The sequence below is a fragment of the Nomascus leucogenys genome, chromosome 13 (assembly GCF_006542625.1).
Source record: "Nomascus leucogenys isolate Asia chromosome 13, Asia_NLE_v1, whole genome shotgun sequence".
Taxonomy (NCBI): Eukaryota; Metazoa; Chordata; class Mammalia; order Primates; family Hylobatidae; genus Nomascus; species Nomascus leucogenys.
The window spans coordinates 100,891,193-100,918,344 of NC_044393.1; the positions used below are offsets into that span (position 1 = coordinate 100,891,193).

A 27,152-nucleotide genomic window follows, 5' to 3' on the forward strand; every position below is an offset into this window, starting at 1 on the left:
CACGCCTGGCTAATTTTTGTATTTTTAGTGGAGAAGGGGTTTCACCATGTTGGCCAGGCTGGTCTGGAACTCCTGACCTTGTGATCCACCCTCCTCAGCCTCCCAAAGTGTTGGGATTACAGGCGTGAGCCACCACATCCGGCCAATTCCAACTAATTTTTTTTTTTTTTTTTTTGCTATATGGGGAAGGTTACTCAGTCATTCAACAAACATTTGGGCACTTCCACATACACACCAAATACTGTGCTAAGCACCTGCTGCTCATCAGTAGTGATTAAGACAGACTCAAGCCCTATCCTAGAAGATTTGATAGTCCAGTAGGGGAGGCAGACAACAAATACGTAAATATAAAAATATAAACACTTTGCTTTAAGGGTTAGGAATGAAACCAACAGATTGTTGAGACAGAGGATACAGTACCGGTAGGGGACCTAGTCAGGGTGATCAGGAACAACTTCCCTCGCAAGGTGACATTCGAGCGAAGACTTACAGGATGAGAAAGGCGCCAGGCCTCGGAAATGGGGTCACGTTCATGTAAGTCAGTTAAAAATAAACCCCGATCTCTCCAGCAGCAAGGTTGGACGTGTGGGGCCAAGAAGCCTCGCTGCCAGCACTAAAGATGGCGCGCCGGGGGTTGGGGAGGGGTGGTGGTGGGGGAGGCGGGGCATGCGCGCGTTCTGATTGGCCGACCGGGGAGTGACGTCACGTGCCGGCCGCCGAGCATCCGGGCTCCCGGCAGCTGCGCTGCGGAGGCTGGCGGGAGACGCGGCGCGCGGGGTGAGCGGGCGGCCGAGCGGACAGCGGCGGGGCGCTCCCGGGCGGCCAGCGGGGCCGAGGGCCGCGCGTCCAGAGCATGGCAGGCTCCCTGCCTCCCTGCGTGGTGGACTGTGGCACCGGGTAAGAGCCGCTCGGCGCCCACCCCCGCTCCTCCGCGGCCCCGCTCCCGACCCCTGGCGTCCACCTCACCTGGAGGTCGAGCTGCGTCCGTCGCCCCGGGCTTGAGCCCCGCGATCACCTGGGCTGGTGGGGCGCCGGCCGCCGCTTCCCTCCAAACCTTGCCTTGACGTCGTAAAACCCCCTCTTCCCCGCCGGGAAGGGCCACAAGAGGAAAAGCACGGAGGGGAGGGACGCGGTGCCCACTTTGAGCGAGCCCAGCGCTCCTCGCCTCCCCCGCCCACGTGGCCGGGCCCCTGGACCCGCAGCCCGGCTCCGGCCGCCGCCGGGGTGGACACCCTGAGGGGCACCGGGAGCTCGGGATCTCCCTTCCTAGGAATATTCGCCAGCGTGAGGCACAGATCACTGCAGATCCTTTAACGTCACTCATCTCCTAGCGAACGGTGTCCCTGCCTTCCAGCGTTCTCAGCACTGGCCCTCGTTCTGTCCCCGCGTGTGCGTGTCATTCCTCCTGGCTGAGGATTCTTTACCACCTACTTGTGGAGAGAATTGCATCGATCTCCCAGCTTGACACCCTTTTTACTGCCCTCCCTGCGCTTTTCCAGTATGAAATGGCACACTCAGGCCAAGCTCTCGCTTTGGTTGCATAGACTTGGCTTTTCGCTGAAAAATGATGTGTTTAAAAAGACTCCATTTTGAAAAACACCCTAAATTTGGGAAAGCATGTTTGTGGAATTGTGGTAGAGGTTTTGTTTTTAACTTTTTGAGTGTGACCACTTCTTTCGACGCCGTTAAGCTATTAGAGATCTTAGGAAATGCCCTGAAATATCAGTGGCCCAAGTTAGCTGGTTGTAGTAAGGTGATTGCTGAATCCATTTAGCTGGTAGTTTGGGAATACAAGCTTGCCTGCCTGCATTATGGATGTAGTGCTTAGTAAAATAGCCTGGAAGTAAATTTGGTCTCTTACCGATTTTTTTCAAGAAGGGATTTTAATCATTTTTGCCACAAAATGTAACATGGCATGTTCACCTTACCCTTGATTCTTTTCTATAGAAAAATGCGCTTGGTTTGGTTTCCTTGACAACCTTGTGGGGGTGCCTTCTTTAGTTTGCTACAGTCCATCTCCTACTGATAGTTCCTTCCTTTTGCTGCTGAAGCGACCAGAAGTGGTTGTGGACTGGAAAAATCCCCTTTGCCTGTGTGAATTCTTTTTGAAATACACATCATACCAAGCTTTGTAGCTCTTTATTTTAGAACTTGCTTTTCTACCTAAAACACAAGCCAAAATCAGCGTTGTTGATACTACAACTCCCCTCCCTCAATTATTGACACCCTTAACTCATGCCCTCCCCCAGTGGGTTCACCTCATGTCCCCTCAGGTCTGGTTGTGTCAGGAGTGAAACCAGTGGGTGAAAGTATTTTTCATTTCTACATTTGCATGTGAGATTTTTGCTTTGTAGTTTTAGTCTTGCAGAACTATTAAAATATAAAGGAATTCTTGGTAGTAGCAATAAAATAATGCTCACAGAGTTGTCGTACCTTTAAGATTAGTAAGTCGTGGACCTTACTCATCTTTCTTGCTATAAATACCTAAAATGTTGTGCTCAGTTTTGACCTTTTGAGGTAAGTGATTAATGTAACTTGGCTAACTTGGAGATTCAACTTCTATAGATCATTGTTTTGTGGCCCAAAGTCATGCTTCAGAAGTTGGTGTCAAGACTTAGAAATGGTGGCGGGGAATCTCCGTATGAATTCCCCATATCCAGTGTATGGCCAGAAGGAGCCTGAAAGAGCCCAAATTTACCAACTTGAGCACATCAGTAGTTCTTACATTTCCCAGACAGCTAAAATGATTTTTAGATTTAGTTTTGCCTCAAAATAGGACAAAAAGTGGTAAAATTCAGATAAAAATAACCAAGCCAAAGGAAAAGAACGGACCTAGGAAGTCACCCTGAGCTTTAGCCCAGTGGCTGCTGAAGTTGGTCCCCACATTCAACCTTAGTCTTCCTGTCTGACAACATCGTAAGAGTCATAGTTATGTAATTCCTGTCATCAGAAATCAAGAGAAATACCTGTTTCTTGGGTGAAAAAAGCCTTTTTGTAGTGCTAAATTGTAAAAACATTGAGCTATACATAGTGGGCACTAATGATTTATTGGACAGTGTGATAAACAGTATTTTTTACAAATAAATTTCATCCCAGTATCCTTGAATCCTCCTCAGGTAAACCCCGAGACTAACTGAGTAAGCAGTGGTGTGCTGGAGGCCAGGATAATATGGACAAAGGGATCTGCTGAGTCCAAAAATAAAGCTTCATCTATTTAAAGGGATGACTAGGCTGCATAGTTTTCAGAGAATATTTCACAACTCCAGTCTCACTTCTCTGAGCCAAACTTTTTAAATGAAGTCTTTTGCATTTTTCAACTTATTTTGAAATAATTTCAAATCTACTGAAAGCTGGAAGAGAACAAAAAACTACTGTATACTCTTCTTCCAGTTTTACCAGCTGTTAATATTTGCTTTGTCACTCTCTGTATGTCCATACGTATTATTATTACTTTCTTGCACTGTTTGAGAGTAAGTTGCAGACATCATATCCTTTTATACCAAAATACTTCAATGCGTGCTTTCTGAGGACACATTTTCCCTTCTAGAATCACATACCAATCATCAAAATCAGAAAATTTAACATACATACAGTAGTATCCTATATACAGTACGGATTCATGTCTTTTATGGAATGTCACCCATAAAAGACCTCCCCATCCAGCATCATACATTGCATCTGGTGGGTGTCATGTCTTTTAAGTCTAATTTAATCTGGAATAATTTCTTAACCTTTTTTTGTCTTTCAAGATGTTGGCATTTTTGACAGCCAGTTGTTACCCAGTGTTTCTCTGTGATGGATACAGGATATGCATATTTGTCAGGACTACCACAGAGGTCCTGTTGATCCTTCTTAGAGCATCCCATCAAAAGGCTTAATAAGATAGGGACTCGCCTCACTCTTGATGAAGTTCACTTGGATCATTTGGAGAGGGTGATGTCCACGAGGTTGCTTCACTGTTCAGTTACTATTTTTCTTTGTAATTAATAAGTCATTTGGTTGGGCGCGGTGGCTCATGCCTGTAATCCCAGCACTTTGGGAGGCCGAGGCGGGCGGATCACCTGAGGTCAGGAGTTCGAGATCAGCCTGGCCAACATGGTGAAACCCTGTCTCTACTAAAAATACAAAAATTAGCTGGGTGTGGTGGTGTGTGCCTGTAGTCTCAGCTACTTTGGAGGCTGAGGCAGGAGAATCGCTTGAACCTGAGAGGCGGAGGTTGCAGTGAGCCGAGATCGGGCCACCGCACTCCAGCCTGGCAACAGAGCGAGACTCCATCTCAAAAAAAAAAAAAAAAAAAAGAAAAAGAAATAAAGCAAGGATATCTTTTTGTATTTTTTGCCTGAGTATCTGTGGCTTAGATTTTTAGAAATGGGATTTCTGTGTCAAAGGGCAAATGCATATGTAATTTTGCTAGGCAGTGTCAAATTCCACTCATTAGTGTGCATTCTCACCAGTAATGTGTGAGGATGCCTGTGTCTTACAGACTCACCAGTAGAGCCTATTGCCAATTTGTAAAATTACCAACCTAGAATAAATGATATCTTAATGTCTTTGTTTTGTGTTGCTGTAACAGAATACCACACGCCGGGTATTATAAAGAAAAGAATAGAATGGTGAAGGTGACAGTGGTTAGTTGGAGTGAGTATCCCCTCAAGTTGTACAGTGTGGCCGAGGACCTTGATTGTACCTTGTTCTTTATTTTACTTACTTATTTTTATTTTTGTTTTGAGACTGGGTCTTACCCTGGCCCTTTTTTTTTTTTTTTTTTTTTTTTTTTTTTTGGAGATAGGAGTTTTGCTTTTGTTGTTCAGGCTGGAGTATAATGGCGTGATCTTGGCTCACCACAACCTCCGCCTCCCAGGTTCAAGTGATTCTCCTGCCTCAGCCTCCCGAGTAGCTGGGATTACAGGCATGCGCCACTAGGCCCAGCTAATTTTGTATTTTTAATAGAGACGGTGTTTCTCCATGTTGGTCAGGCTGGTCTCGAACTCCTGACCTCAGGTGATCTGCCTGCCTTGGCCTCCGAAAGTGCTGGGATTACAGGCGTGAGCCTCCGCGCCTGGCTTTTTTTTTTTTTTTTTTTTAAGTAGTCATTCCACATATTGTGAGATGCATTGTTACAGGAAGTCCCTTACCCTCCCAAAAGCCACCCCACTTCTTTCTCAGGAGAATGGCCCAGTTCTCTCCTGAGTCCACAAAGGGGAGGTTACAGGATTGCTTTCATGTAAATTATATAATGCAACATTTAAAAAAATCTTCACCTTAATACTTTTTGTTTTATTTTGAATAATCAGCCATCATGGTCCCCATTTTTGTCCCTACCTTGAGATGTATGAAGGCTTTTGGTCTCCCTGAGAGTGGGTGGAAGTGTGGAGGCAGCCAGGGCATACCTGTACACTGACTTGAGACCAGTTCAGTAAAAGTGCACACCTTAAAAAAAGAAAAAAAAAAAAGTTTATTTGGCTCACAGTTCTGGAGGCTGCAGAGTCTTAGAGCATGGTGCCAGCATCTAATGAGGCCCTGCGTGCTGTGTCATCCCATGGCGGAAGAAGGAAGGGCAAGAGTGGGTGAGATTGTGAGCACGAGAGAAGGCTGAACTTCTTATTTTAACAACCCACTTTCATGATTATGATAATCTTCGCATTTATTTTTTTCTGTCTCTTCATTTCTCTAACTTTTCTCTGGGGTTTTGGTCTTTTGCTTCTTTAATTTTAGAAGCTCTTCATGTATTAGAGTCTGTTGGGGTTCCGCAGACCAACTTCCAGTTCCAGTGATTTGCTAGGAGGAATCAGGACTACAGTGAAAATGTACAAAGCAAAAACAGCCAAGGGAAAAGACATGGGGTGGAGCCTAGAGGAAACCGGGGCAAGCTTCCCGAGTCTTCACCCAGTGCAGCCATGCAGGATGCAGTTAATTCCTCCAGCATCAGGCTGTGACAACACGTGTGCAATGCTCCGTACCAGGGAAGCTCCTCAGAGACTCAGGGCCCAAGGTTTTCATTGGGGACTTGTCATGCAGGCACCCTGTGCATAGCACATGCCGAAATTCCAGAGTCCCAGAAAGAAAGCAAGGCATTGGCATAAACCACATTGTTTGCCACCCTAGGAGCAGTGAACTACTATTAGCATTTAGGGAATTGTGGGAACGCCCGAACTCCAAGATCCTAGATACCAATTAAAGGCCATTCCTCCAAGCAGGACTTTCTAAGAGACAGCAGTCTCAGGCCCATTAACTTTCTTCTGCACACAGGGAATATTAACCCTTAATGATATATGTTGCAAATATATTTCCCCTATTTATCATTTTTCTTTTACCATGCAAAGTTTGTTTTCTTTAGGCAATCGAATTTATTCATCTTTTCTTTATTGTTTCTAGATTTTGAGTCATAGTTAAGAGAGGTTTTTTTCATTCCCAGATTACATGGTGGTTTCTTTTCTTCTTTTTCTTTTCTGTTTTTTTGAGACAGAGTCTCACTCTGTTGCCCACGCTAGAGTGCAGTGGCACAGTCTCCACTCACTGCAACCTCCACCTCCCGGGTTCAAGCGATTCTCCCGCTGCAGCCTCCTGAGTAGCTGGGACTACAGGTGCATGCCACCACATCGGGCTAATTTTTGTATTTTTAGTAGAGAAGGGGGTTTCACCATATTGGTCAGGCTGATCTCGAACTGCTGACCTCAGGTGATCCACCTGCCTCGGCCTCCCGAAGTTCTGGGATTATAGATGTGAGCCACTGTGCCCAGTTGGTAGGTTTTTTTTTGTTTTAATGGATTCATTTTCTTCATTTAAATCTCTAATTCATTTAGAATTTATCCTGAGATAAGGTATGAAGAATGGACCCAGTCGGATCCATTTTTGTGTGTGTGTGGCTATGGCTGTCCTGTTTATCTCAACATAATTTATGGAAAAAACCCAATGACTGGAGATGCTGCCTTTATCATGTGCTGCGTTTGTCTATGCAATTGTGTTTCTTTCTGGATTTTGTATTGTGTTGTGTTAGTCTATTTGTCTGTTCATAATAGCAGCACCACACAGTTTTAATTAGGCTCTTTAGAATGATTTCATTTCTAATGGTGCCGGCTTCCCCTGCCCATCTAATTCTTTTTTAGGGCTTTCCCATATATTTTTGATTGTTGTTCCTCCAAGTGATCTTTGTAATCAGCTTCTCTTGTTCCGGGAGAGAAAGCCTGATGGCATTTTTATTGGGATTTTATTAAACTTAAAAATTAATTTAATGAGCAGCATCATCTTTATAATACTGAGTCTTCCCATCAAAGAACATGGTTTATCTCTCCATTAGTTCAAGTCTATTTTGTGTCTTTTAGGAATATTGTGGTGTTTCTGCAGGTAGATTTCTTGTTAACTTTATTTATATCTATGTATTTGATTTTTTTTTGCTATCATAAATGGTGCCTTCTCTTTCATTTTATCCTGTTTTTCTTGAATATATGAAGATTGTTAGTTTTTTCATTCCTAGATTACGTGGTGGTTTTTCATGGTAGTTACTTATTTTATAACCTGCTGCTTTACAGAATGCTCACATTATTTGTATAAATTTTTCCCTTGATCCCTAGGGATTTTCAGATATTAAAAACTTGTCATTGGGCCAGGTGCAGTGGCTCACACCTGTAACTGCAAGCACTTTGGGAGGCCAAAGGATCACTTGAGGCCAGGAATTTGAGACCAGCTTGGCCAACATGGCAAAACCCTGTCTCTTCTAAAAATACAAAAAAATGAGCTGGGCGTGGTGGCACACGCCTGTAATCCCAGCTACTTGGGAGGTTGAGGTAGGAGACTTGTTTGAACCTGGGAGGCAGAGGTTGCAGTGAGCTGAGATTGAGCCACTATACTCCAGCCTGGGCAACAGAGCCAGGTGCTGTCTCAAAAATAAAAACCAAAACCTGTCACTGGCAAAAGAGATTGTTTTACCTCTTCCTTTCCATTTTTGGGGACTCTTAACTGCTTTTTTATTGACACAGTGCAGAGGCCATTACCTCCCAAACAATATTAATTTAAATCAGAGTGGAGTTAGTGGGCATTATTATTTTATCCCTGATTTTAGTGGGATAGTTCTGGTGTTTTCTTTTTTTTTTTTTTTTTCACTTATTGTGGTCTAAGAGGGTTTGCGAATGTTCTTTGTATTCATTTTTTTGAGTCAGAGTTTCACTCTTGTTGCCCAGGCTGGAGTGCAATGGAGCGATCTCGGCTCACTGCAACCTCCACCTCCTGGATTCAAGCAATTCTCCTGCCTCAGCCTCTCAAGTAGCTGCAATTACAGGCGCCCGCCATCACGCCCAGCTAATTTTTTATATTTAGTAGAGACGGGGTTTCACCATGTTGGCCAGGCTGGTCTCGAACTCCTGACCTCAGGTGATCCACCCACCTTGGCCCCTCAAAGTGCTGGGATTACAGGCATAAGCCACCGCACCTGGCTAGGAGATATAATCTTTATGAGTTCTGAGTTTAATATATCTATATGAACTACCTTATTAATGATGTTATTTAGGGCTTCCAATTTTTTTTTTTTTTTAATTGAGACCGAGTCTCCCTCTGTTGTACAGGCTGGAGTGCAGTGGCGTGATGTTGGCTCACTGCAACCTCCACCTCCTGGGTTCAGGCAGTTCTTTGCCTCAGCCTCCCGAGGAGCTGGGATTATAGGCACCCGCCACCATGCCTGGCTAATTTTTGTGTTTTTAGTAGAGATGGGGTTTCTCCATGTTGGCCAGGCTGGTCTCCAACTCCTGACCTCAGGTGATCCACCCGCCTCTGTCTCCCAAAGTGCTGGGATTACAGGGGTGAGCCACCATGCCTGGGCTCACATTTTTGTGTGTGTGTGCCTAGTCTGTCATGGACTGAGAATGGCATACTAAGGCCTGCTATTATTAGTCACCTGTTAAGGTCTCCTTGCATTTTCTGTGGGTTCTGCTTTATGAAAGTTGTTGCTGCCATATTGGTTATCTAGATAGAAATAACTTGTCTCTTCACTAGAGTTGTTGATTTAGCATATCAAGTAGCCTTCTAATTGTTTTCTCAGCCGAGTTCTACTTTGTCAGATATTAAGATGTGTGATCCCTGCTTGCTTCTCCTTGTGTTTATCTGATATATATATATATATATATATATATGTCCATCCTTTTATTATTCTTTCTGAATTGTCTGTACCCAAAATATTGTTTTGCTTTTTAGTCAGTGTGAAAATGTTGCCTTTTATTGGATGACTTGAGCTCATTTATACTCATAGATAGGTGATTTAAGCATATTTATATATATTGATATGATTGATACATTTGGCCTCAGTTTTGCAGTATTAACATATATATGTATTTAAACATAATCTTTTGCCATGTAATCCATTTTATTTGATTTATATCTTTTTTGGTGCACTTTAGGTCAGACTGTATTTTTGTCTGATGGTTATCATTGTATGTAGTCCTTTTATTTGTGGCTGTTTTCTGTTGGCTCCCAACTATGAGTAATTATAAAATTAGCTTGCATCTCTTCTTCGCCTCACCCTTTCTCCCTTTCAGCATCTGATTTGTAAAAAAAAAAAAAAAGCCTTTTACTTCTAATTAATAAAAATTATTAGTAGTCAACAAGTTTATTATATTTTATGTGCATTCTTTTCATGTTGCATTGGACCTGTATTGACAGAGGACGGAGCCATAAATTACTATACTCTTTCCCTTACAACTGCCATAAAAGCTTCATTTAGGAAAAGTTCTCTGTAGCATTGATTTTACCATATGTCTTATATCCTTTTCGTACTAAAAGATTCTTTAATAGTTTATTGGGCATATGGTGCTATAAATATACATTCATGTAACACTACTTCCTGGAATCTCCTAAAAATGAACAAAACTAACCAAAAATAGAGAAGAAAACAGCTAAAATTCCTATCACATTTTATGAAATTTCCACTGAAGTGTGGATCCATTTGCAGGAGGATACTGAGATGTGGCATCCCCGCCCATCTCTGGCTGGTTGCAGGTGTCTTAAGCATACATTTCTGAAGGTACTACTCACAGTCCTTACAGCAGAGCTAGGAGCTGATGGATGAATAGACCATTGCCAAAGAAGCATATTCTGGCAGCAGCTCCTTTCCATCCTAAAATATAGCAGGGCATGCTGGGCTGAAAGAGGGATCATGTAGTAATGGTGTCATTATGTTCTTTGACTTTGTTTCATTAAAGGAGAAAATCTGTGAGGATGACCAGCTTATATCTGATCAGGAATTGCTAATATCTAAGATAAGGCATTTCCCCTTAAACCCGCCTGTCCTCCACAATGAACTTTGGAATTATATATATGCCCAGAACAAAGGATTTAGTAGAATTAGTGGGAAAGTATACCCAAGTTCAGGCTCTGATTGCTCACTGCTCAGCCAGTTCTTCTTCTAAACAACCAGAGGACTACACAGAGATTTCAAGACATTGTATTTAGTGTCATTGTAAGCAGGGTGAAGAGTTGTTGTTGAGCAAGCAGGTCCAGGGAGACCTGCACCCATTCAAAGCTGAGTGTGAAGCAGAAAGGACCCATCTTGGGGCTGTGCACAGAAAATAAGGAAACATAACAAGCAAAAACAGATGAAAAAGTATACTTTGGAAAGAGTACTTCAGTAATTAGAATGGAATTTTATTTTTTTCTTTTTCATTTTTTGAGACAGAGTCTCGCTCTGTCCCCCAGGCTGGAGTGCAGTGGCTTAATCTCGGCTTACTGCAACCTCTGCCTCCTGGGTTCAAACCATTCTCCTGCCTCAGCCTCCCGAGTAGCTAGGATTACAGGTGCCTGCTGCCATGCCTGGCTAATTTTTGTATTTTTAGTAGAAACGGGGTTTCACCATGTTGGCCGGGCTGGTCTTGAACTCCTGACTTCAGGTGATCTGCCTGCCTCAGCCTCCCAAAGTGCTGGGATTACTGTTGTGAGCCACTGTGCCTGGCTAGAATGGAATTTTAGATAAAGACACTTTGCTCTTAAATTTAGACAACATGAGCTCAATAAAACAAAAGAACAAAGAAGTAATTTTAAAAGGTTAAAGAAAGCTAAAAGGAGGACATGGAGGTCAGCTGACATCCATAAGGAAAGAAATAGAAAACAAAAATCATTTCAGGCATGAAAAGCATGTTGGAGGTTGCATGAGGTAGTACCAGTGGTTCTGAAATCGCTGATGGGAGGATCAACTTCCTGAAATTATGTAGACCACGGTAGGAAAGAACAAAGAGGTCATGGTGATTAGAGAGAAGATGGAAACTGTGGGAGAAGAGTCCAGAAGGGATCTTCTGTAGTCAGAGCTGGTGTTCCTGATGAAGAGAACAGATGTAACATTAATAAATAAAAGACAAAGTTTTCCTGGAATATAATGAAAGATCATATAATATTAATGTAAGGACTCACTGTGAACTGGAAAAAATTCACTGAGTCATTAAAATGGAAGTGTATCCTGGTTAATTTATAAAACCTGAAAGATAGGCCGGGCACGGTGGCTCGCGCCTATAATCCCAGCACTTTGGGAAGCCGAGGTGGGCAGATCACCTGAGGTCAGACCAGCCTGACCAACATGGAGAAACCCCATCTCTACTAAAAATAACAAAATTAGCCAGGTGTGGTGGTGCGTGCCTGTAAATCCAGCTACTCAGGAAGCTGAGGCAGGAGAATTGCTTGAACCCGGGAGGCAGAGGTTGAGGTGAGCCAAGATCGCGCCATTGCACTCCAGCCTGGGCAACTCCATCTCAAAAACAAAACAAAACAAACCCCTGAAAGATAAAAGAATACTACACATATTTAAGCAGGAAAAAAGCAAACAGGCCACCTATAATGGGAAAAATAAAATCACCTTAGTCTTGGGGTTTTCAACAGTGTAATGTGCCAAAGGGTGATGAAGCAATGCTTAAGAATATAGGGGGCTGGGCACAGTGGCTCATGCCTGTAATCCCAGCACTTTGGGAAGCCAAGGCAGGATTGCTTGAGCCCAGGAGTTGGAGACCAGCCTGGGGAACGTAGCAAGACCCTGTCTCTATCCCCCTGTCCCCCAAAAGAAAAAGCCAGGTGTGGTGATGCGTGCCTTTAGTGTCAGTAACCTGGGAGGCAGAGGCGGGAGGATGGTGTGAATCTAAGAGTTTGAGGTTACAGTGAGTTGTGATTGTGCGACTGCACTCCAGCCTGGGTGACAAAGCGAGACTCTGGCTCAAAAGGAAAAAAACAAGAGTAGGGGTGTTAGGATAAGAAGGAAGACAATGTGATTGGATTGAAATGTCATTAAAATGCAGCATAATGGCCGGGCGCGGTGGCTCACGCTTGTAATCCCAGCACTTTGGGAGGCCGAGGCAGGCGGATCACGAGGTCAGCAGATCGAGACCACGGTGAAACCCTGTCTCTACTAAAAATACAAAAAAATTAGCCGGGCGTGGTGGCGGGCGCCTGTAGTCCCAGCTGCTCGGAGAGGCTGAGGCAGGAGAATGGCGGGAACCCGGGAGGCGGAGCTTGCAGTGAGCCGAAGCTTGCAGTGAGCCGAGATTGCGCCACTGCACTCCAGCCTGGGCGACAGAGCAAGACTCCGTCTCAAAAAAAAAAAAAAAAATGCAGCATAATAAGACATTTGCAAATGGGCAAAAGCTCAGGAATTAATGGCATTCATAAACCTCACTGAAAAATCTACTTGCAGATATAACCCAGCCAACTGAAAGATGAATCAGTGAGGGCTCCAGAAATAGAGAGGTTGAAGTATAAAGATACCAGCTTCAATAATTGAATAATCTTTCTTGGAGAAATAAGCCAGAAGGCAAAAAAAATTGAATAAATACCGACTCAATCTTAAAAATGTCAACACAATGATAACATGCCATAGCAAAATTTCCTGAAAGTCAACAATATCATGGGGGATTAGGTTAGGATTGGGCTGGGGAGTGGGAGATACCACTGTGCTAATTGTCATATCTTTCAGAATATGTAGTTAAGGAATACTGTTTGATTTTTTTGAAATTGATATATTGAGAAGGCTATTATACTAAAAACAGACTTTGTATACCTTTGAAATGTAAAAGTAAAATTGAGAGGAAGAAAAGCAACCAAATAAAATCGATTACGGAGTAAAAGGAAACAGGCAACAACAAGGAATAGTACAGAAGTTAAAACAAGAGTAAGACTGTTGCACATGAGACAACCTCACCTGGCATGGACTCAGCTAAATTCACTTTCTGTACTAAACGAAAACTCTGGTAGTTACATATAAGTCAGTCATTCAGAAAGTAAAAGGATGGAAAAAAATTCAAAAAAGAAAGTAAAAGGGGCCAGACTCGGTGGCTCACGCTTGTAATTCCAGCACTTTGAGAGGCCGAGGTGGGTGGATCACTTGAGGTCAGAGTTTGAGACCAGCCTGGCCGACATGGCCAAACCCCGTCTCTACTAAAAATACAAAAATTAGCTGGGCATGGTGGTGGATGCCTTTAATACCAGCTACTCAGGAGGCTGAGGCAGGAGAATTGCTTGAACCCGGGAGATGGAGGTTGCAGTGAGTGGAGATCGTGATACTGCACTCCAGCCTGGGCAACAGAGTGAGACTCTGTCTCAAAAAAGAAAAAGAAAAAAAAAAAAAGGGTGGTTCAAAAATAAGCCAAACAAATGCACAGTAAAAGAAAGCATGAGTATTATTTGATTGCAAAACAAAAAAAAACTAAATGAAACAAGGGTTTAATTGTTATTTTTTGGTTTATTTAAAAATGTTTGATTTTATCATTGTACTCTGACCCTGCCAGTTAACTGTGAGTGCAGAGAACCTTTGCTTTACACATTCCAGAAAACTTCTAGAGAAGGTTGAAGCCAGGGAGGAGCAAGTGCCCAGCAGTGTGGGGCAGGAGAGGGTCTCACCATGGCCTGAGTATTTTGGGCTGTCTGCACTTGCTCCTCAGTCCTCCGATTCCAGTCTCATAGGCACCTGGGCACCAACCAGTTCCACAGCCTTTAAGGATCTAGGCAGTATGTTGGGCTCGTTCTCAGCTCTTGCCACTGCTGTTTTTCTTGTATCTCTAAAGTCAGGTACTGTGGGTCCTCAGCTTTTCAGGGCCAAAATCTTGCTGTTGTCACCTTTTCCTTTCTCCACATCCTCATGGTTTAATTCTCAGCTCTTGCCACTGCTGTCTTTCTCATATCTCTAAAGTCAGGTACTATGGGTCCTCAGCTTTTCAGGGCCAAAATCTTGGCTGTTGTCACCCTTTCTTTTCTCCACATCCTCATGGTTTAATATTGCTTTAAACATTTTTTTTTTTTTTTTTGAGATGGAGTTTTGTTCTTGTTGCCTAGGCTGGAGTGCAATGGCATGATCTCAACTCACTGCAACCTCTGCCTCCTGGGTTCAAGTGATTCTCCTGCCTCAGCCTCCCGAGTAGCTGGTATTACAGGCAGGCACCACCACACCCGACTAGTTTTGTATTTTTAGTAGAGATGGGGTTTCCCTTGGTGTCCAGGCTGGTCTTGAACTCCCAACCTCAGGTGATCTGCCCACCTCGGCCTCCCAAAGTGTTGGGATTACAGGTGTGAGCCACTGTGCCTGGCCTAAAATTTTTTTTTTTTTAGTTTTTAAAATAATTGCTTCCAATTTTTTTTTTTGCTTTGGTTTTAGTGGGGCTTTGGGAAAGAGTGAAATTAGATAATATGTTTAGTCCATCATTTAAACAAAACACTTTTAAAACACTTTAACTGGAAGTCAGAGTTTACCTTATATTAATGTTCAGAATCCACAAAAGGGCAGTATGCTTTGTGATCTTATATATACGAAGTAACAGAGAGAAAAAAAAGTACTCAGAAGGAGAAATAGAAAATTTAAGGACAGGCAAAGATACTGGATTTGGATAAAATATTTAAGTTTGAACTTTATATGTTGAATTCTTCGTTCTCTAGAGACTGTGCTTTTCTATGCAGCAAGCCAAGGAGCATTAAAAAAATAGGTCACGTAATTTACATTGCACAATATGGAGATTGTGCGTTGCTTTAAAACTATTGTTAGGGTGTGGGAACAATTTTACTTTTATCAAAACCATATTTAAACTGTGAAAAATCTTAGGAGGGAGTAGAGCTATTCTGATTGAAGTTTGGGGTTTGAGACTGGACCTCACCAGGGGTCTCAAAAGAACTTCTCACAGGACACAGTTTGAGAACACTAGCCAGGCGTGGTGTTGTGCACCTATAGTCTCGGCCATTCAGGAAGTTGAGGCAGATAATTGCTTGAGGCCAGGAGGTCAAGGCTGCAATGAGCTATGATTGCACCACTGCACTCCAGCCTGGGTGACAGAATGAGACCCTGTCTCAGAAAAAAAAAAAAAAATGCTGTAAAACACTGTTTTAAGATGTAACATTTCTACTTTCAAACATAAATTAATTGACCTTAGGGTCATTACCTTCTGCTTAAGACACATGGTTGGAAGAGGAGTTTCAATTATATATAAATATGTTAAGTCAACAATAGGTGAATTTTCCTTACTTTGCAGAACTGAAAAGTACATATTACTGCTGTCAAAAGATAGGAGCATTTAACAAGTAAAGTGAAAGAGTCTTCGTGCAAGGACTGTTTAAAATGTTTGGGGCAGGCCGGGCATGTTAGCTCGGCCTGTAATCCCAGCACTTTGGGAGGCGGAGGCGGGCGGATCACCTAAGGTCAGGAGTTCGAGACCAGCCTGACCAACATGGAGAAACCCTGTCTTTACTGAAAATACAAAATTAGCTGGGCGTGGTGGCACTTGCCTGTAATCCCAGCTACTCAAGAGGCTGAGGCAGGAGAATCGCTTGAACCCAGGAGGCGGAGGTTGCAGTGAGCCGAGATCACGCCATTGCACTCCAGCCTGGGCAACAAGAGTGAAACTCCATCTCAAAAAAAAAAAAAAAAAAACAAAAAAAAACGTTTGGGGCAAATAATAATATATGTACAGAGAGAAGCATTGGAAAGATACACAGGGATAGAAGGTGGATAGAAGGCAGAAATAGGGTAGTGTAAGACTTCTTAAGGGATACCTTTTTATATTGCTTTGAATTTTGAGCTATAACATATTCTTTGCTTAAAAGGCAGAGGCGTAACTATTGGTAGTGCTTTATGCAGCTATTGATTGGGTCTGCTTCCATACCTTCCTCTTCTGTCTTTCCTGATTTCTGTACGAGAAAAGGTCTCAGACAAGTTAAGGGACTCATGGAAAGTGGTATGAGTTTGACAACATGGCTGGCAATCTCTAAGTATAGTTTATGTATTTTTGAGAGTAGTGCCTACCTCCATCATGCTAGCTTTTGGAAGGTAGTGTTAAAAAAACCAAGGGCTTTTAATGTAAAGTTGATGGTCTTGAATGCTTATATACATATGTTTGGGAAAATTGGATTACTGTAGTTCTTCCCATTTGGGATAAAATATATATATATAACAGTGGAAGAGAAATGAGATGAAATTTTAGCATATAGAGGGACTTTCAAAGTAGAAACATAATGAAGGAAATTATTCAGGAAAATAAGTGGTAGATTTGATCACCTAGACTGTTTAAATACTTATATTTCAGAAAATGTATAACAAGGTAAACGACAAGCGGGGAAAAATTAGCAATGTAATGAGCAAGCACAAATATCCTCAGTATATAAGCATTCACACAAATTGATAAGAAGCACTAAAGCTCCAGTAGAAAAGTTATCTAAGGACAATTCATGAGAGAAAGAAAGATCACTAGTATACAAAAAATAATATTCAGTAATAAGTAAATAAATCACTGCACAATGAAATCCTACTTCTTTTGAATTAGGAAATATTATCCAAAAATGGCAACATTTAACACTGAGGTAGGGATTATTTATTACCCACGTTTTAGAGATGAAGAAACCAAGGAATGAAGGGATAATTTACTTGCCTGAAATCACATAGCTGTTGCTGGGATTTGAACCTAGCATTGTGTCCCTGTTAAGCTGGCTGGCCTCACATTATAAATATATACTGTTTTCAAGCACTTTCAAGCTATATTATACATCCGTTTATGGCAGTAACTGTATATCTTCATTTTTGATGGTTGTATAGAATTTTATTTAATGGATGTAATATAATTTATTTAATATATCCTCTATTTTGAGTGTTTCCAGGTTCTGGTGGTGGTTTTGCTATTATAGTGCTTCACTGAACTTTTTTTGTGTGTGTATCTTTGCATACATGTAAAAATACTTACGTGGGGTAAGTTCCTAGAAAGGCACTGTTTGGCTAATAGGGTATATGCATTAAAATTTTTGATAGCTAATGTGACCCTTTATAATGGCTCTTTAACCCTTTACTATCACCTGTGTATAATTTACCGCCACCTTCAGTATTGGCACCAGTTTTGAATGGCTTTGCATTAAATTTGTAGGTAGATTTAGTGATACTCAATATTTCTTTTAAAAATACTGACTCTTCCTCATCCTGAACCAATTGACCAGAAAAAAAAAAAAAAAAAACGAAAAAAAAAAAAAACCAAAACAGACTCTACCTGTGTAAGATTAAGGTATGTCTCTATTTGTCTGCTTGTATGTAGAGAGTTTATTTAAAGAGCAGTATTATTTTTAAGGGTAGGAGTAATAGCTTATTCATGTAGTTATGTAGTGTATTCTTAAGGGTAATATTCTGTTGCTGTTGCCATTCTGAGTGGGATGTTTTCATCCATTATATGTTCTTATTATTAGACAGGGAAGCTGTTGATTTTTGTCTATTCATTTAGTAACTGGTCATCTTTTTGAATTCCCTTATTGCTTTTAGTTTTTCACTTAATTTCCTTAGTTATTCAAGGTATACAGTTATCATCTATAAAGAATGAAATTTGCTGGGCGTGGTGGCTCACGCCTGTAATCCTAGCACTTTGGGAGGCCTAGGTGGATTGCCTGAGGCCAGGAGTTCGAGACCAGCCTGGCCAACACGGTGAAACCCTGTTTTTACTAAAAATAGAAAAATTAGCCGGGCTTCGTGGTGCATGCCTGTAGTCCCAGCTACTCAAGAGGCTGAGGCAGGAGAATCGCTCAAACATGGGAGGTGGAGGTTGCAGTGAGCCGAGATTGTGCCACTGCACTCCAGCCTGGGTGACAGAGCAAGACTCTGTCTCAAAAAAAAAAAAAAGTTAAATTTTAATTTCCTCTTCTTCCCAAAATCCTTTCCTTTACTCTGTTCTTTTTGATTTATAATATCTAGTTCTTCCTAAACAGTGTAAAATCAGAATAATGATAGTAGATCTCCTTGGCTTAATTCTGGCTTCAATAAGGATTCTTCTAGTGTTTCATTTTATTTTGGTTTGAGATTTTTTTTTTTCCCCATCATCTCTTCCTAAGGAATCTTTCCCTTTTTAGCTTAAGTTTTTTACTTTCCTGGATTGAGCCTAGATTTCCTTTTTTTTAAACTACTTCTGTTTTTTTTTTTTTTTTTTTTTGAGGTAGAGTCTCACTCTGTTGCCCAGGTTGGAGTGCAGTGGCGCCAGGGCTCAAGCGATTCTTGTGCCTCAGCCTCCTGAGTAGCTGGGACTACAGGCACGTGCCACCATGCCCAGCTAATTTTTTGTATTTTAGTATAGAGATGGGGTTTTACCATGTTGCCCAGGGTGGTCTTGAACTCCTGAGCTCAGGTGATCCAACGCCTCAGACTGCCAAAGTGCTGGGATTACAGGCGTGAGCCACCATGCTTGGCCTTTTTTCACTATTTCTTAATTGCATAGTTTGAATTGAAAAGCATTTCCTACATTTTTTTTTTTCATAGAGTACCTAAACACACAGTGTTTTAAATAATAAGACAAAATTGCTACATTTGGTAGCTGGGCTTGGTGGCTCACACCTATAATCCTAGCACTTTGGGAGGCCAAGGTGGGAGGATCCCTTGGGCCCAAGAGTTTGAGACCAATCTGGGCAACATAGGAAGACCCCTCTCTACAAAAAAATAAAAAAAACTTAGCCGGGTATGATGGCATGTGCCTGTGGTCCCAGCTACTTGGGAGGCGGAAGTGGGAGGATCACTTGAGCCCAGGAGGTTGAGGCTGCAGTGAGCTGTGATCACACCACTGTACTCCAGCCTGGGTGACAGAGTGAGACTGTGTCTCAAAAAAAAAAAAAAAAAAAGGACATACGAGTTCTTTCTTCTTCTGAACTTCTGACCAGTGTTAAACTTCAGTATTATAGATATATCTTGCTAAATGTGGTGGGTGGAAGGAGGTTTTGGTATAATGTGACAGTGAGATTGGGGAGCTTGCATTATATAAAAATGCTAAAGGTGACTTCATGTGGCGTAGTTGAGGTCAGTGAGTTCTAAGCTGGTTGACCACCAGAACCATGCAGGTGAGCGAGGGGTGTTAAGAACACAGATGCCCAGCCTTCTCTGGAGATTCCCATTTAGTGAATCTCGCACAGCCCCTGGGAATCTGTTTCAGGAGTTTCCCAGGTGATCTGGTCAGCCACATGTGGCTTATTCTTTCTTGATGCCTACCCAGATCTTAAACTTGCCTTCCAGGTAAAGTAAGCCATGCTACAACTGGAAAACTCAGTCTGAAGTCCTGTATCTAATAGGTAAACATTTTGAGGAACACTTTGAGGACCTGGGCCATGTCCACCCGCCTCCCCTATCCTCAGTCTGAGTACGGCTCAGTGACTGGTACAGTGCCTGCTACATTGTTACTAGCTAGTAAACTGGTTGAAATAGGGAACGTTTCTTTTTTTGGTAAATGGTGTCTTGAGCACTTGCCATATTTAATAATTGTGTTTTGCTTTTGCTTTTTTAGTCCTGCTCTTCATGGCACTGAGCTGTGATGTTATCATCTCTAATGGGGCAGGCCAGTCTAGCACTGAGTTCTCCTCCTGGGAAAGAATTTGAGGATGCATACTTTTTAGATGACATCTACTGAGTTATATTTAATAGATTGTCATTGAAGTTAGTGATGGATGAGCCTATGTTGGTGCAGATTTTATTAAAATTTTAAATTTGAATCTCTTAAATTTTGTTTGATGTTTGTTACATTATGATTATTCAAAGTAACAAAACTTCAAGTGTATTTGATACTATTAATATATAAGGAATAGCCCAGGAAAATGGAAAGATATTACATTAGAATAAAGTGATCTGAAGAATTTGTGCTTTTGCCAGTGTTTTTAAAAATAACGTCAGTTCTGCTAGGAGGGTAAGGATCTCATAGTAAGTTGTTAACACATAAGAATAATATTAGGGCCAGGCGCGGTGGCTCACGCTTGTAATCCCAGCACTTTGGAAGGCTGAGGCAGGCAGATCACAAGGTCAGGAGTTCGAGACCAGCCTGGCCAACATGTTGAAACCCCATCTCTACTAAAAATACAAAAATTATCCGGGTGTGATGGCAGGCACCTGTAATTCCAGCTACTGAGGAGGCTGAGGCAGGAGAATTGCTTGAAACAGAAAGGCGGAGGTTGCAGTGAGCCAAGATCGTGCCACTGCACTCCAGCCTGGTTGAAAGAGCGAACGAAACTCCATCTCAAAAAAAAAAAAAAATTAATACATCTTCATGTTAGTTTGTCTCAGTCATGAAAATCATTGTTGGCTTAATGTCATTGATACTTAAGGTACCTGTGTGACTTTGACAGAGGCCTCCTTCCTAGACTATACTGTCTAAAAGAATGTTGTGGCTTCAGAATCTGAACATTCCAGCAGCTGTTGCTGAGTCGTATCATCAGTGTTTAGTTGAATTTTAGAGCTGTGGGCCTAACAGTGCTCAAGTCTGTTTTTGTAGTCTGACCTTTTCCTGCTGTGGGCCATAGTTATGATTTCAGGGTACAAAACTTTGGGATGGAAATGAGGCATAGTTGTTGAAGGCCTGTCAGGTATCTACTAGATTTACCCTTTGTTTCATACATTTCATTCTCACCACTATACAAATTAAACTGTCCATGGTGCACAGTGGAAAGAATGAATGCTATCACTTGGGACACAGAACACATTGCTTTTTATTTTTTTAAAAAAACTTTTCAGATTTTTTTTTTTTTTTTTTTGAGACAGGGTCTTGCTCTGTCACCCAGGCTGCAGGGCAGTGGTGCAGTCATAGTTCACTGCAGCCTCGAACTCCTGGGCTTAAGAGGTCCTCTTGCCTCAGTCTATTATCCCCATTTTACAGTAACTGACATACAGATAGCTAAGGTAACTTGCCCAGAGATACCCATTTGGCAAATAGTGGGGCTGGGATTTGAACTCAGTATGGTGCCAAAGTGCATGATCTTAACCAGTATACTATACCCAAAATATGAAGATGATGTAATAGCCCGAATGAAACTTAGCACCTAATTTTAATCAATGTTAAAGTTTTACCATATTCGTTCAGTGTTTTTTTTTTTTTTTTTTTTTTTCTGAAACCCATTACACATAGGCCACTGCTCCTCTTTAAGTAGGAGATTGTAGGAGATGATGTCTGTGATTTTTTTTCTGGTTCCATCAGATTCTTTTTCTGACTTTCAGCATCCCTCTTGCAAATATTGGTCCTTCCCCTAGCAGTTTGACAATGATTACCTTTTTCACAACTGGTGAGAATACATTCAGCAGTTATTTCTGGAGTATTTGCCATGTGCCAGGCACTGTGCCGGGGGTGTAGATGTAACCATGAGAAAGGGACCCTGTTCTGGGCAGCGTGTGGAACTCATAGTCTAACAGTGTGGGAAGGTGGATTTATTTAAGCATGAGGTGCATCATTTTTGTGGGAAGTAGCTGATGTAGCTTGTTAAGGACACAGATTTGGTGATTTTAGTGATTTCTGGTCTGCTTGTTGGATTCCATAGGCATCTTTAGCCTTGGGTTAATGATTCACTTATTTATATTTATTTTCTGGAATATAATTCCAGAAATATGTTAAAATTGGGAAGGATCTGGAATTCTAAAGGTCAGGCTCTCTGTCGCCTCCATCCTGGGTTGGCTCTTGGTTGGCTCTGAATTCTACCTTGTAGGTGGAACCCTGGAGTGTTGTTGTAGGTCCACTTGGCCTTGTATTCTGTTTCCAGCTCTTGAATTGTGGAGCTGGAGAGGGCTTCACATGGGTCTTGCCTCCAGAAGCTCCTTGTAGGGCCTGAGGAGTCTCAGGACTTGGCATTGTCCTGGCTCCTGTGGCACGAAGACCTCAGATCCTGTGGAAGTTGAGCAGCAATGTGTGATTTGAGGGGAGCTGACTTTTTTTTTTTGGTCTCCCCAGACCTTATCCATTCACTATGTGTTCAAAAATAGTAAAATTAGCATATGGCAAACTATATTTAAAAATTGAAAAATTAATTTATTAGAATTTAGAAATATTACCAGATCAAAAATTTAATATCAAGCATCTTGAAATAATTTTTAAAATTGAATGAATAAGGTTAGTTTCAACACTGCTAGTATTAGCAGTGTTGAAATAATAATAATAAGCATTATTACAGAATGACGGCTTGGTTGTCCAGACGTTACTGTTAATTACAGTAGTCCTAATAAGAAAGGAAGCGATGATGAGTCTTCTCAATTTACTTACCGCTTTTCAACTTTATTTCCAGCAGATGGTTCTGAGTGGTGGTTTTTTTTTTCCACCACCCCCCCTTTTATATTTAGGAGATTAGCAAATGCTTTTGGAACAGACAGTAGTATTTTGGCATTTGTTTTAGTTAAGACTTTTGGAATCTATCATGCAGTGTCTTGACAGAAAATGGGCTCCTTCTGAAATGAGATGATAAAGAGATGCTCTTGTCAGATGATTCTCAGGAGACGGCAGTAGCTGTTTCTTAGACATATGCCATGACATTTTAAGAAAATTATATAATCATTTTCTAACCACCGCCCCCCACCCCGCAAAGTTCAGGAAGTTTGTATAAAAGTTCTAGGAAGTAAGTGTACTTCTTAGAGAGCCAGCGTTGGAATTAGCCTGCATATGTAGATTGGAGTTCTTTTTCTGCAGTTCACTAATGTGGGCAGTTTAATCAACTTCTCAGTGCCTCCCTTTTCTCATTTGCAAAACAGGGATAATTTCTACTTTCTTCACAGGGTTTTTGTAAAGATAGAGTATAAAAGCACTTTTAAAGTTATTAGGGATGCATAAATGTAATTTATATGTTAGTATATATGTGTTTTTTTTACTAGAAACGAGCATAATATTTTAAGTTTTTGCAAAACTGCTTTCTTTGAAATTAGTGTTTGATTCTCAGTGATCACAAGTTTTTTTTTTTTTTTTAATTTCAAGGAGTATTCTGAGGCTTGCTATTTTAGGACTTGGAGAGCTTATAATAAAAGACATTAATCCAATATAGACGAGAGTATTATTATCTAAACATGTGTTGATGACTTTGTGCTTTTAGGTATACCAAGCTTGGCTACGCAGGCAACACTGAGCCCCAGTTCATTATTCCTTCATGTAAGTAAAGCTCTATCCTTGGGTTTATAAAGGTTTGTGTTTCTCAGAATTGTTCTAAGTGTTCTGATTCTGTTTTTCAAGGTATATTAATGTACTTACCATCTTCTTGTAGAAGACTGTTCTGGTTACCCCACAACTTTCTAGTTCTTCTGTTCCATTCTGATAAAACCCCTTGTCACTGTCGTTGGAATCTCAGCTTGGGTGGTCAGCAGGGTCCACTTATTCGATTATAAATGCCTGAACTGCCTAGAAAAAGTATATCTGGTCTTTAAGGTTAATTTGTAATTTTAAGTATATACAGTCTGTTAGCTTAGTAACTGAATGGACTGAATATCTCTTGTACTACACTATTCACTCTATTGAAAGATTTTTTTTTTGGTGGAAATGATAGGCCTGATGACTGTTTTTGTTGTGTTTAGTAGTATTCTGTTTTTGTTTAAGTTTTAATCAGTGGAGAATAAGTTTTAACAGAAGTGTCCTTGCAGTTTGGCATGGGCCGTTCTACTCACTATTTCCTGTAGGAGTCTTCCCGAGGTTAGTCAGTTGTTAAAGGATAGGATTCTCAGCTGGGCTTGGTGACTCACGCCTGTAATCCCAGCACTTGGGGAGGCTGAGGTGGGTGGATCACCTGAGGTCAGGAGTTCGAGACCAGCCTGGCCAACATGTTGGAACCCCGTCTCTATCAAAAATACAAAAAGTAGTTGGGTGTGGTGGCAGGCACCTGTAATCCCAGCTACTTGGGAGGCTGAGGCAGGAGAATCACTTGAACCCAGGGGGTGGAGTTGCAGTGAGCCAGGATCATGCCACTGCACTCCATCCTGAGTGACAAGAGTGAAACTCCGTCTCAAAAAAAAAAAAAAAAAAAAGATAGGATTCTCTGGAACTATCTATATTTCAGGTTATTATTTGGAAACAGTTTGCTAAAGAGTAGGATGTATTAATCAAGAGTAAGTGAAACTCTGTTCTCTACATGTAGCTATCATAAGTTTTGATTTTAGAAATTGTAAGTTTTTAGGGGGCCACGATGTTGTAATAACAGGCTTTGTAAACAGTGGAGAACGGGGACAGGGAAAAAACAGCTGGAGAGAAGGTGCTTGATTAGTGTTTATTCAGGGGAGGGCTAAAGCTGTATTTGGTGAATGTGGGTATTCACATCACTAGAAAGTGGACTCCAGATTCTTTGAGAACATTTAAGTAACCTCATTCCAGTTCCTTGCTTGCTGAAAAACTGGCCATGAATCTGATTTTCTAGATCTAAACGCTCTGCTGCCATGAATGGGTTATCCTGATGACAGGCATGATTCGTCTGCTGTGTCCTCATTTTGAATTCATAAATGAGTGTCTTAGTGTGCTTGGGCTGCCATAACAAAATACTAAAGACTGGGGAAATTAATGTTATCATAGTCTGGAGGTTGGAAGTCCAAGATCAAGGTGCTGTCAGGGTTGGTTTCTGGTGAGGTCTCTCTCCACGGCCTGCAGAAGGCTGCCTTCTGTCTGTGTCCTCCCATGGTCTCATCTTTGTGTCAGTGTGTGGGGTTGCTGGGGACCTCGCTAGTGTCTCTTTCTCTTCTTATAAGGCCACCACTCTTATTGATGGGGACCCCACGTTTACCCTAACCACCTCCCTAAAAGTTTCGTCTTCAAATGCAGTCACATTGAGGGTTAGGGCTTCAGCGTAGTGAATTCTGTGGGGACATGGTTCAGTCCATGACAACTGGCGTTCTGTAGGATGACTCAGTCTTTTGTGAATTTCATTAATGTGAATGCCCCAGAACCCGATCATTCCATGCTGAGTTGATAAATTGAACTCCCTGACTTTTCAAAGCAGAAGATGAAATTTTAACCTTGTTAAGTGCAACAGCTATAAAAGGCTGACCTTGCACCTTTTGCTTTAGTGTGCTGCCATTTAAAGCTGTCGGTAGCATTCAGTTGGCTGCCGCATTTAACCTGTCATCATTAATAGAGACGGGAAGTGAAGACAGTTATTATCAGGATTTCATTCACTGTCAAAAAGCAGGAGAGCTCTCAGACTGCAGCTATCAGAACCTTAGCAGTCACAGAAGCTGGGAGGATAATACAAATGTCAAAGAGGTGGGAGTAAAAGAACAGTTACATTGTTGGGCTGAGTTTGTTGCGAGAGATAGGCCCCAGGAGTCAAGGTTAGAAGATGTTCGGGCAGAAGTGAGGATACTGAGATGTGGAAGTGAGGGCCTGGGTCACTGTGGACAGCTGGCCTGCTGTGTGTCTTGGGGCTGGGAGTGGAACCATTTTGTGCAAGTGTGTGGATGTGTGGTGAGTGCTGGAGCAAGACTTTCTCTGCGTGGCATGGAGGTGAGGTGCTGTGAGGGTGTGGAGAAGCAGGGGTGCTGTGGGGTGGTGGGGAGAGCGCCAGGAGGTGGAGACGACCTGTGGAGAAGGGCTGGGTGGCAAGGGACTTGCAAGTGTCCTCTTAAGGAATTCTGTTTTTATTTTGCATACCGGGAAATTTTCAGACTGTTTTCGAGGCTTCTCTCTGGGGCCTGGCCCACTGGACTAGAGAATCCTCAAGCCCCGTCCCTGCCTCCAGGGGCAGCTCTGCTTATGTCTGGTTTGTTGGAGCTTCTGTGCAGAATTTGCTTGGTTGCTTGAAGAAAGTTTTTCCCTACTTTTTTTTCTTAAGCGGTTGGAGGATATTGGTGGTCCTGCCACAGCTTCAGGCAGAGAATGTATGGTGATCAGAGAATGTGTGGTGTAGAAAGAGGCTGGAGGAGGAGCAGCGAGGGGCTGAGAAAAAGGGCGCACATTTTAGACATTCAATATTGGAAGAGTTCAGGTGTGAAGAGGTTTAAGGCCCACGGAAGAGTTAGACTGCAGATAGAAAATACAACAATGGGCGGGGCGCAGTGGCTCACGCCTGTAATCCTAACACTTTCAGAGGCCAAGGTGGGCGAATCACCTGAGGTCAGGGATTTGAGACCAGCCTGGGTGAAATGGCGACACCCTGTCTCTACTAAAAATACAAAAATTAACCTGGCATGGTGGCGGGCGCCTGTAATCCCAGCTACTCGGAGGCTGAGGCAGGAGACTCACTTGAACCCGGGAGGTGGGGGTTGCAGTGAGCCAAAATTGCACCTCTGCACTCCAGCCTGGGGGACAGAGTGAGGCTCCGTCTCAAAAAACGAAAAAACTCACACACGGAAAACCCATGGACTCACCACCAAGAATGAACACGTCAGCATTACCGCATATTTCATCTCTGTGTCAGAGTAAATGAATAAATAACACATTATAGGTTGAGTATCAGCCCCCTCTTCTTTCCCTCTTTCTTTCCTCTGGTGGATATTTTCTGGTTGTGTTTCTACTCCATTTTTATCCGTATATTACATGTACAAAGATACGTTGTTTTGTGAGTTCAAACATTTCCAATATGGTATCACACTGTAACTAACTTTCTGCATGGTCTTTAAAAAGAAAAACCCTCAATATTATGTTTTTATCATGTATCAGTGCTGATACATACCGATCTACATCAGAATTCTAACATGAATATACAACAGTTTTTTCCTTTTGGGCATTTTTCACAGTTCTCTCTTATATAAAATGGTGCAGTAAAAATCTTCTTATGCATATCTGCTAATTTCCTGAGAGGAAATAATCAGAAATTGAATTGTTTTGTCACAGAGTGTACACCCATTCATCCTTAGGCAAAACCTTACTAGGTATTGCCACATTGCTCCTCCAGGAGGCTGTCCTGATGGATATCCCATCAGCAGTGTGTGAGAGTTTCTGTTTCGTACATTGTTGATAATTGGTATTGTGTGACTTACATTTTGGTCA

The 27,152-nt window shown here is 42.0% G+C and overlaps 1 protein-coding gene across 2 annotated transcripts in view; it reads left to right on the forward strand.

Moving 5' to 3' along the window:
* Positions 1–705: 705 nt before the first annotated feature.
* The window catches only part of ACTR3B (actin related protein 3B), a 1,003,497-nt gene continuing 977,050 nt past the window's right edge, over positions 706–27,152 (forward strand). The window contains exons 1-2 of one of the 2 annotated variants that reach the window (XM_030826236.1): positions 706–897; positions 23,281–23,336. In XM_030826236.1, coding sequence (XP_030682096.1) covers positions 854–897; positions 23,281–23,336 — 100 coding nt within the window. In that variant the 5' untranslated portion in view covers positions 706–853. The remainder of the gene's footprint in view (positions 898–23,280; positions 23,337–27,152) is intronic. The other variant, XM_030826237.1, reaches the window with a different exon arrangement.